The sequence below is a fragment of the Populus euphratica genome, unplaced genomic scaffold, assembly GCF_000495115.2.
Source record: "Populus euphratica unplaced genomic scaffold, PopEup_1.0 scaffold61.1, whole genome shotgun sequence".
NCBI classification, from domain to species: domain Eukaryota; kingdom Viridiplantae; phylum Streptophyta; class Magnoliopsida; order Malpighiales; family Salicaceae; genus Populus; species Populus euphratica.
In genome coordinates, this window is record NW_011499941.1 from 178,484 (window position 1) to 189,379 (window position 10,896).

Consider the following 10,896-nt stretch of genomic DNA (forward strand, 5'->3'; position numbering starts at 1 on the left):
AAAAAAGTATGTGGGCAATGAGCATATATATACTAATTATATAGGCTAAATTTAGCAAAATTTAGCCTATATAATTAGTATATATATGCTCATTGCCCACATACTTTTTTATGTATTGCTGCTCCGGATAGTTTACTCCATGGCCTTTTATTTCACAAATAATTAAAAAAATAAAATGAGGTTGGAAATGCAATATATTAAATATTTAACAGTAATACCACTACTACCTAGTATTTTCATTATTTACCCATAATTTTTATTTTATTTTCTTCGCGACTCTGGGTTATCTTCACTTTCATTTTTGCCCTTCCTTTGATGCCTTGACTTGAAAGCCCACAAAATGTCTGCTCTGGCAGTTCTGCACTGCTGCACTGTACGTCTGCCTATCTCTCTCTCACACTTGAGAACCAGAGAGCAAACATCTCCAACATTTTCATATTGTTAATGCCATGATCAATCACAATCAAACAAATCATTCATTGAGTTGAATAGGCAGGGAGCATAACAACTCCTCAAAAACAAACCACCACCTAAGACATGGTTTCTGTTTCTTTTCCCTTTAACCACTCGCTAGGCACATGATGGTGGGATTTGCGTGCCAAAATGTATCTAGCTCTAACATTTGTACCTGATGAAATGTGTTGTTTCTCACTTGATGACAACTCCAAGTGAATGTCTTCAGGGTATTCTGCTGCTATTGGTACTGCTACAGCACATGATGATGTCTTATCTAGCTTCTTGAAATATATATCACTTAGCTTCACCTTAGATAGTTCCTGCACAAGCCCGTAGTCAATGCAACTTCCATAAGTTTCCAATTTTTCCGTTCGTTTTCTTTGCTGCGTTCAAGAATCCGGCTGCCAACTATTATTGGGCTGTCCTCGGAGAAGGGTAAATGCTGACTGTAAAGATGCAAGAAGTGAATGGACAATATGACTGATCAATTATTATTGGATTGGTCACGTATCTCTCCAAGTTTCCAACACTATTAGACCAAGGAACATTTACCCAATATATTAGTTCCTCTAAGAAATTACACAGGTGGTATACATTTATACCACTCCAACTAGAAGAAAACTCAGCAGTACCTGATTCATAGACCAGGTCCACAGTATCTGATTCTTGTGACGGTGACCTGAGAATTTCCTTGTCCAATAAAAATGCATTCATCACCGGTACCTATAAGAGATTGAGAGATGAAGACGTTGGAGCTTAGTGTTGGGACTGTTTGCTGGTGCAGAAATCTTATTGTAGTACCTTTGAAGTTCTTGCATTCAACAAATTAAGAAGTACGTGAAAGAATTTGCTATTCAGGCAAGTTATGTCTCGGACACCTGTCTCATTCATTGCCACCCCACCGGCAGGGGGGCAGGAGATCAATGCTTTAGCCAGTTGATAGGATAACTGTAATCATTTCATTGTTGTTGCTCAGATAAGGTTTTAAGTTGACTTATTATATATTGTTTTTCATTGTTGTTTTCTACAATGGGATTGAGCATCATACACAATGCCGGATGTTTTAGGATAAGGTTAAATGAGAAGATTACTGGCAATGTGGCGGCTACATGGAGAGAAAAGGCAACCACAGAGCAAATTGACGGCCATATCTGGTGGTAGACATGTGAATTTTCTGCGTGAGTTCAGGTTGGGGATCGAGATGATAACTGATGTGTAATGCCAATGGTCTTGAAGAGGGTGTTGGCGAGAGCGTGGCTCAGCTTGGCCATCATCATGCATGTATCGTTTTTCTTTCATTGCTATGCATTAATTATAGCAAGTTTGCATTCTTCCCTTCTCCTTTGACATGTTTGCTTTTGAAATATCTCTGCGTCTCCCTTTGTCTCCTTCATAGTCATAATCCTGTGTATATCTGCATTCAATGTATCCCCCCAAATCCTGCACAAATTAATAATAAAGAACTTACCATTTCTGTGGAGCTTAACAATAATAAAGGCAAGTTCAAGGTTTCCATTAAAACGCAAAAATTAACTACGTAAATTACTTGCCGTCAGAATCACACAGAATCTCCTCAAATATTGCACTTACCTTTTCAGTGTCCCATTCTTCTTTATATATACAAGCACACTTCAGCCTTTTTCCTCTCATCATAAACACTCCAACAACCCTAGTTTTTTTCTCCAATTTTCTCTTTATTGTTCTCTTTTAAGGCTAGGCAGAACCCATCTTCTCGTTTTTTTCCTTCTGTGCTCAACCATGTCGCCTCCAGGAATTAGCAGGGATAACACTGGTGATTCAGGGATGGTTGATGGCATTAACCCGTCTTTGATCTCTCTTGAGGGATCGAACTTCACTGCCAATGGCCAAATCTTTCTCTCTGATGTCCCTGATAACATCAACATCAATTCCTCTCCCTATTCCCCCATTGAGGGATTCTTTGTTGGGTTCAAATCGAAAGAACCCGCAGACAGGCATGTTGTCCCTATTGGGAAACTGAAAAGCATAAGGTTTATGAGCATATTCAGGTTTAAGGTCTGGTGGACAACTCACTGGGTTGGCTCCAATGGCAGAGACCTTGAACATGAGACTCAGATGGTCATGCTTGATAAGTCTGACTCGGGACGACCCTACGTCCTCCTCCTTCCTCTTATTGAGGGGCCTTTCCGGGCCTCTCTCCAGCCCGGCAACAACGACAACATTGATATTTGTGTGGAAAGTGGTTCCACAAAAGTTTCTGGTGCCGAATTCGGAAGTGTTCTTTATGTGCATGTTGGTGATGATCCTTACAATTTGGTGAAGGAGGCTATAAAGGTGGCGAGGAAGCATTTGGGTACTTTTAGGCTTTTGGAGGAGAAAACTCCTCCAGGTATTGTCGACAAATTTGGTTGGTGTACCTGGGATGCCTTTTATCTTACTGTGCACCCTCAAGGTGTCTGGGAAGGTGTAAAGGGTCTGGTTGAAGGTGGTTGCCCACCTGGTCTTGTGTTGATTGATGATGGTTGGCAATCTATTAGTCATGATGAGGACCCGATCACAAAAGAAGGCATGAACGCTGCTGTTGCTGGTGAGCAGATGCCATGCAGACTATTGAAGTTCCAGGAGAATTACAAGTTCAGGGACTATGTGAGTCCCAAGAGTTTGGCTATTGGTGCCAACGATAATAAAGGCATGGGAGCCTTTATAAAGGACCTCAAGGAGGAATTTAAGTCTGTGGACTATGTTTACGTGTGGCATGCACTATGTGGGTACTGGGGTGGTCTGAGGCCTAACGTGCCTGGCTTGCCTGAAACTGAGATTGTGAAGCCAAAATTGTCTCCAGGATTGGAGATGACAATGGAGGACCTTGCCGTTGATAAGATCGTCAACAATGAAATAGGGCTGGTGCCGCCGGAGATAGTTAACCAGATGTACGAGGGGCTTCATTCCCACTTGGAGAATGTTGGGATTGATGGTGTTAAGGTGGACGTCATCCATGTGAGTTTGTACGCAAATATTTAATCTACTTTTAGATTTATGATTTCTTAATATACGAAGTACAAGCCCTATTAATTGATGTCCTGCTGATCATATAAATATATTTCTCTGAATAATGTGCAGTTGCTGGAAATGTTGAGTGAAAACTATGGAGGCAGAGTTGAGCTAGCGAAGGCATATTATAAGGCCTTGACAGCATCGGTGAGGAAGCATTTCAATGGAAATGGTGTGATCGCCAGCATGGAACACTGCAACGACTTCATGTTCCTTGGTACAGAGGCCATCTCTCTTGGTCGTGTTGGTATGTCGCTTCAACTTCCTATGGATCGATTTGTTGCTCAAAAATCTGTGAAGTTACAATGAGATTTAACAACTACCTGTTTCGTTGGTAGAAGTTTTAGTAATCTGGCTATACAGCAGCTTGATATGCTGCTAGCTAATAAACATGATCATATGACTGCTGGTTAATCTTCTTCTTTTTTTAGGATATCTAGTTCATTTATATATATACCCTATTATATTGTTGCAACAGGTGATGATTTCTGGTGCACCGATCCATCTGGTGATCCTAATGGCACATTTTGGCTCCAAGGATGTCACATGGTGCACTGTGCTTACAATAGCTTGTGGATGGGCAACTTCATTCGCCCTGACTGGGACATGTTCCAGTCTACTCATCCTTGTGCTGAGTTCCACGCTGCTTCCAGGGCAATTTCTGGTGGCCCCATTTATGTCAGTGACACCGTTGGGGAGCACAACTTCCCCTTGCTCAGGAGGCTAGTGTTGCCAGATGGTACAATTCTCCGGTGTGAGTACTACGCACTCCCAACCAGGGATTGCCTGTTCGAGGACCCTCTGCATGATGGCAATACCATGCTTAAAATCTGGAACCTCAACAAGGTAAGCAGCAATTTTTGGTACTGAAATATTCTTTCTGTGCCCCATGTTAAAAAAGAGATTATCTTGTGCCTATATATGCAGCTAGACTTTGGATTTCATTTCATGTCGAACTGTTTTGCTGACTTTGCCAATTTTATTACTGGGAATTACGACAGTTCACTGGAGTCATCGGAGCATTTAACTGCCAAGGAGGAGGATGGTGCCGCGAGACTAGACGCAACAAATGCGCATCCCAATTTTCTCACCTGGTGAATGCTAAGACCAACCCCAACGACATTGAATGGAATAGTGGCAAGAACCCAATTTCCATTGAAGGAGTACAGGTGTTTGCCATGTACTTTTCCCAGTCCAAAATGCTGGTTCTCTGCAAACCATACGATAACATTGAGATAGCCCTGGAACCATTCAATTTTGAGCTCATTACTGTCTCCCCAGTTACTGCCTTGGAGGGGAAATTAGTCCAGGTTGCTCCTATAGGCCTGGTGAACATGCTCAACACAGGCGGTGCTATCCAGTCATTGGCCTACAACGATGCTAATAGCTCTGTCCAAATTGGCGTCACAGGAACCGGAGAAATGAGGGTCTTTGCATCTGAGAAACCAATTGCTTGCAAAATTGATGGAAGAGAGGTCCCATTTGAGTACGAGGAGTGCATGGTTGTCACTCAAGTGCCATGGTCTGCTCCTTCTGGCCAATCTATGGCTGAGTACTTGTTTTAGAGTTTAGGGTTTTGATTAGGAAGGAAATTGATTGCTATCATCATCAAACATCATTTTATTATTGGTTTGAATTTCAAGGGACGTATTATTATCCTGTCCTCCCTCTAAATTGGGAAAAAGTAACAAGAAGGTGCTGTTGCTGTTCAGATTGATGGCCTGGTACATTAGACCTTAACTTCTAGGCCAAGGTCTGATCTTCAAGCGTGGTATTTTACCTGGCATTCTCTTGCGCAATAAAGCTGCAACATTAAGTTTTAATTTTAGAATACAAAAGGAGGAGTCAAAGACCTTAATAACACGGCCTGGGATGAGCATCCCCACAGCTATCCTGCAGGCAGATCATCCAGAGCTTCGCGCACCCAAACTCTAGTTAAAATGCATAGGAAGCGAACCAATCTGCTACACAATTCCTCGTCTTTATGATCCAGTTTGCCTTTCCATCTACTACCAGATCAATGATACTGTGATTGTTTATTAAGAAAGCTCAGGAAAAATCTAGGGCAATAAAATCATCAATCTGCGAACAGTGGATTTAACTTTAGGAGAAACGCCTTGCTTCCAATAAATCACATGATATCTCTGAATATTGAATTGATGTCTATTTCCATAATGAGGCGAAGATTGTTTTTCCTCCCATGGCTGTCCACCTAAAACTGCTACTGACAACACCTTGACCAATGGTTTTAGGAAGAATATTAGATGAAGTCTGGAGTCTTTTATAGACCTGAAATGTTGCACAGAAGTAAAACATGAGTGTTGTTATTTCTGCAAGAGCAATGCCACTCTGCAACGAGGTGAGATATTGTTGCCTTGTTCAACCATGGTACTCCCTCTCCACTACCACATATTAAAGTTGAGGGTTTCTGCAGCTTCCAAACTCAAAAAACTCAAAAATTTTCACTTTAACCATTTAGATTTTTTAGTTGAAATGATTATTTATTATTAACTGAACTGCATCAATGATTTAAAAGCAATGTCGTGATCCACGTAATAAATCACAACGACAAAATAGTTGTTGCTATTTATATTAATCAGCCCATGATTCATACAAAAATAATAATTTTATGATTTTTTTTAAAATATATTTTATGAGTAAAAATTATATTTATTTAATTTATAAACTAAAAAATAAACTTCAATTAAAATTTTAAAAAATTATTATTTACATAATAATGAATCATTCTGAGCATTTAGGTATGAGTTTGCTCTAATTAAATGAAAATTTATTTTATATAGATTACATGCATAATCGAACATAGAATATGTTTAGACTTAAAAGAACATTCAGTCACTCTAAATTATAATAATAATTTAAAAATATTATAATTTTTTATCTGATAATTGAATCATATTTAAATTTTTATAAGAGTTTTTAAAGATTTTTTTCTATACAAGTTATGAAGTTATATTATTTAAAAAAATATAAATTATTTCAATATATTTTTAAATAAAAAACAATTAAAAAAAAGTAGACATAGACATTAAAAAAGAAAAAGATAAAAAGTTTATGAACTTAATTTGTAATTCTCTCATTTCAAATCTCACCCTCCAATTTAAAAACCTGCCCGCTTCTGCCTCTTCGAATTAAACCTGAACACAACTACGCTATGAAAACAATTTCAAGCAAGGTGGTGAATAAATTTATGACAAAGCCACCGTCTTTGCTATCATCAACTGCTTCTCTCACCTCCATAGCGACCTTCAATGTCTCCAACAAGGCATTCCCATCTTCCCTACTCGATGATTTCACCAAGTTTTGTTATCAAAGAGACTTGCCCAGAGCCATGCAAGCCTTGGAACTCATGCACACACATTGTATACGGGCTGATTGTATTACGTACTCAGAGCTAATCAAGTGCTGCCTGGCCCGTCGAGCTATTCAACATGGCAAACGTATTCACGTCCATCTCTTCTCCAACGGGCACGTGCCCAAAACGTTTTTAATCAACATTTTGATCAGCATGTATGTCAAGTTTGGTCTTCTACACGATGCACAGGACGTGTTTGACAAAATGCCTGATAGAAATGTCGTTTCTTGGACAACGATGATATCAGCTTATTCTGCTGCTAAATTAAATGATAAGGCGTTGGAGTTCTTGGTTTTGATGCTAAGAGAAGGTGTGAGACCGAATATGTTCACGTACTCTTCGGTTTTGAGAGCCTGTGATGGGCTGTTTAATCTTAGGCAGTTGCATTGTTGTATAATTAAGATTGGTTTAGACTCTGATGTGTTTGTTAGGAGTGCTTTGATTGATGTTTATTCCAGATGGGGTGAATTGGAGAATGCACTGCGTGTTTTTGATGAGATGGTGACTGGGGATTTGGTTGTTTGGAGTTCGATAATTGCAGGGTTTGCTCAAAATAGCGATGGTGATGAAGCGTTGAGGCTTTTTAAGAGAATGAAGAGAGCTGGGTTCTTAGCCCAACAAACGACGCTAACAAGTGTTTTGAGAGCTTGTACTGTGTTGGCATTGTTAGAGTTGGGGAGGCAAGTCCATGTTCATGTGTTGAAGTACGATCAAGATTTGATTTTGAATAATGCTCTTTTGGATATGTATTGCAAGTGTGGAAGTTTGGAAGATGCTAATGCCGTTTTTGTTCGGATGGTAGAGAAGGATGTGATCTCCTGGAGTACCATGATTGCTGGTTTGGCACAAAATGGATACAGCAAAGAGGCCCTGAAGTTGTTCGAGTCGATGAAAGTTTTGGGGATAAAACCAAACTACGTAACTATTGTTGGTGTTCTTTTTGCTTGCAGCCATGCTGGTCTTGTGGAAGAAGGCCTGTACTATTTCCATTCAATGAAAGAGCTGTTTGGGATTGATCCGGGAAGAGAACACTATGGATGCATGATTGACCTTCTTGGAAGAGCTGGACGGCTCAGTGAAGCTGTTGACTTGATAAATGAAATGGAATGTGAACCAGACGCTGTTACATGGAGGGCTTTGCTAAATGCATGCAGGGTCCACCGGAATGTGGATGTAGCTATTCATGCTGCCAAACAAATTCTAAGATTGGATCCCCAGGATGCTGGAACCTATGTACTGTTATCCAACATTTATGCAAATACTCAAAGGTGGAATGATGTTGCAGAAGTTAGGAGAGTCATGACTAACAGAGGAATCAAGAAAGAACCAGGATGTAGCTGGATTGAAGTGGGTAAGCAGATTCATGCTTTCATCTTAGGAGATAGATCACATCCACAAATCAGTGAAATCAACATTGAGCTGAACCAGTTAATTTATAAACTCATGGGAGTCGGCTATGTTCCTGACACCAATTTTGTCTTGCAAGATCTGGAGGGGGAGCAAATGCAAGACTCCCTAAGATACCACAGTGAGAAACTGGCAATTGTATTTGGTTTGATGAGTTTGCCCAGGGGTCAAACTATAAGAATCAGAAAAAATCTGAGGATTTGCGGAGACTGTCATCTCTTTACAAAACTTCTAGCAAAGATGGAGCAGCGGATTATTGTTATCAGAGATCCCGTTCGATACCATCATTTCCAAGATGGGCTTTGTTCCTGTGGAGATTTTTGGTGACAGGGGATCAAGTTGGCCCTTGTGGTTTGTATCTGCTTAGCATTTAGAGAGTGGGGAAAGAGGAGAAGACGCAGACCCATATAACAATTCAACTGCCTGATTGGATTTATCTGATCATTCAATAAATGCTGCCTCCAACTTGCCGGAAACAATGGGTGGCACACCGGCACTGAAAAACCGTTTCAATGAAAAAGATTCCATTACAGAATGTGTGATCACTCGAAACTGATTAGAAAACAAGTCAAAAATATCAGGAAAGTTGTTCCATTCCAATGACCTATAGCTACGAATGCTGCGATGTCACATCAAAGCTCAAAGCCCTCAAAAAAATGATGAATGGTCCACGGATGAACTGAGTGACCAAATAAATTGTCACTTACCTCTATACATCAATCGATCTATTAGTAAGCAAACTGAAATCAAGCGGCATGGATGACTTTGATGAATATCGTCCAACTGCATGCCATCCTCGGGATTGTGACCGCTGCTGAAAAAAATTTGTTCTTCACTGGAATTCATATTATCAACTGTTATGTATTAGTCTTGTGCTTTTCCGGCCTTCCTTGCACTGTTCATGTAATTAAAGACTTCGATCGAAAAACAAAACAAAGAGAGACATATCAATATTTACTCTCGCCTCTTCAACGCACGCATGCAATAACTTGTATATTTTTCAAACCATCCAGGTGCCTCGTAGTAGTAGTGTTATGAGCCTGGGATGAAGAAAGGAATTTGTTTTCGTGTGGTCTTGAGTTTCTATAATTACTAATATAATAATTGTCAATAAAGATTTATATAATTATTAAATTAATTGAGATACGTGCATGTTCAGACTACATTAATTAAAAAATTAATAATGTATAAAGATTAATAATGTATAGAATAATTGTCTTATAGCCTACACACACACGTAATGCTAATTAGACATTCAGCTGGGACAATTAATAAATCGAGTTGTAAAAAACGGTTCTGCCACACATTTCTATGCTTTCCTCACTTTACCAAGCTCAAAATCAATCAAAAAATTGAAATAAGAGTGCGATCACTTTGATGATCCTAGACATCTAACGTGCTGGTATATAACTTGGATATAAATCCTGGAAAACGCTTTTCAACCACCTGCCATTCAACTACTTTGATCAAGATACATGATTGATTACTAAGAAATTATGTACGTTTTTCAAGATTATGAACATTTAAGCAGGTTCAAAACTGATAATGCATAGCGCTATTCTTGCCTTATTATAGTCATAATCAATCCACCTATTTATTGACACATGCATCACTTTTGCAAATCTCAAATATTGTTGTGTTTCACCGCCAGAAACTCATAAAACATATATGGTCTCAAGGATGGGGTATGAGTGGTGATGCTGCTTCCTCACAACTCATTTATGCAGCCTTCGTTTCTTGTATCTCAACATGAGATACTGCATTAGCTCCCTCTGGAGCTTCCAGTGCTTTTGTCCTCAACATAAGATGCATAAGCTTTAATTATTGACTCATAGATATTGATGCCTTTCAGGTACTCGTCTTGGTTCAGGAACTGCAACAGAGCAGACACGATGATGGTTTAATATGCATTATATCGATTCCAATTAAGTGCAACGAGTCTGCATAGAACATAGCTGCATGCACTCTCATTCACCCACGGAGATTAGCGCGCAATGACTGAATATTGTATGAGAAAAACAGCCACAAGTATTAGCCTACAAATGGAGAAATATAAATGGAAGCAGTGAATTAAACACTCACCTCATTATGATCATGCAGAAGTACAGGTGTGTTTGCCATAGGAGAGAAGCCAATTGCAGGCAGGCCTCATTCCCGAAAGTAGCGAGCATCAGTTGATGCAGGAAAGATCTCTGGCTTACTGAGTCTTCCATTAGCTTTTCTGACTGCTTCCTCAAGCAGGCTCCACCAGGGGTTAGAACTGTCAGTCTTCGTGAGCATTGGCCTCCCAAACTTATCGTGTATAGAAGCTTTCTCCTTAAACTGCCCAAGCTATAAACACAATTAAAACTGGATTTGGAAATGAAAAGGGAATTCTTCAAATAGTTATTGTGTGTTAAAAGTATGCCATGATCAAAGAGCAAGGGTTCCAACAAGTGATCAGATATCACATATTCCTCCGGATAATGTTTCTTCTACATGCTGTACCCATATTGCATGTAAGTACACAGATATGAGTTAAACTTGTATCAGTTAACGAGGTTTCCTTTAGCCTATATTGCCAAAAGTCTCTGTTGATAGATTATACTTCTCCTTGTTCACAGTATAAGTCAAAATATTTGCAGCAGGAA

The 10,896-nt window shown here is 39.5% G+C and overlaps 3 protein-coding genes across 3 annotated transcripts in view; 2 read left to right on the top strand and 1 right to left on the bottom strand.

Moving 5' to 3' along the window:
- Positions 1-2,214: 2,214 nt before the first annotated feature.
- Positions 2,215-5,051, top strand: LOC105136988 (probable galactinol--sucrose galactosyltransferase 5). Its single transcript, XM_011042526.1, has 4 exons — positions 2,215-3,432; positions 3,556-3,733; positions 3,965-4,332; positions 4,488-5,051. The coding sequence occupies exons 1-4, from the start codon at positions 2,215-2,217 to the stop codon at positions 5,049-5,051; spliced, it is 2,328 nt and encodes a 775-aa protein (XP_011040828.1).
- A 1,518-nt stretch (positions 5,052-6,569) lies between these two features.
- On the top strand, positions 6,570-9,335 carry REME1 (Pentatricopeptide repeat (PPR) superfamily protein). Its single transcript, XM_011042527.1, has one exon. The coding sequence runs from the start codon at positions 6,659-6,661 to the stop codon at positions 8,591-8,593; it is 1,935 nt and encodes a 644-aa protein (XP_011040829.1). The 5' UTR covers positions 6,570-6,658; the 3' UTR covers positions 8,594-9,335.
- Positions 9,336-9,618: 283 nt separating this feature from the next.
- The window catches only part of AQI (Peptidase M20/M25/M40 family protein), a 4,065-nt gene continuing 2,787 nt past the window's right edge, over positions 9,619-10,896 (bottom strand). Inside the window, 3 exon segments of the mRNA XM_011042528.1 lie at positions 9,619-9,985; positions 10,037-10,139; positions 10,349-10,597. Of these exon segments, the coding sequence (XP_011040830.1) occupies positions 9,975-9,985; positions 10,037-10,139; positions 10,349-10,597 (363 nt within the window). The 3' untranslated portion in view covers positions 9,619-9,974.

What these genes read in the sequence shown, in the direction of transcription:
- REME1 (XM_011042527.1), top strand. Translation starts at nt 6,659, where the DNA reads ATGAAAACAATTTCAAGCAAGGTGGTGAATAAATTTATGACAAAGCCA.
- LOC105136988 (XM_011042526.1), top strand. Translation starts at nt 2,215, where the DNA reads ATGTCGCCTCCAGGAATTAGCAGGGATAACACTGGTGATTCAGGGATG. An exon ending in CATCTCTCTTGGTCGTGTTG is followed by an intron (nt 3,734 to 3,964) that starts GTATGTCGCTTC and finishes TTGTTGCAACAG; the next exon opens with GTGATGATTTCTGGTGCACC. An exon ending in AAATCTGGAACCTCAACAAG is followed by an intron (nt 4,333 to 4,487) that starts GTAAGCAGCAAT and finishes GAATTACGACAG; the next exon opens with TTCACTGGAGTCATCGGAGC.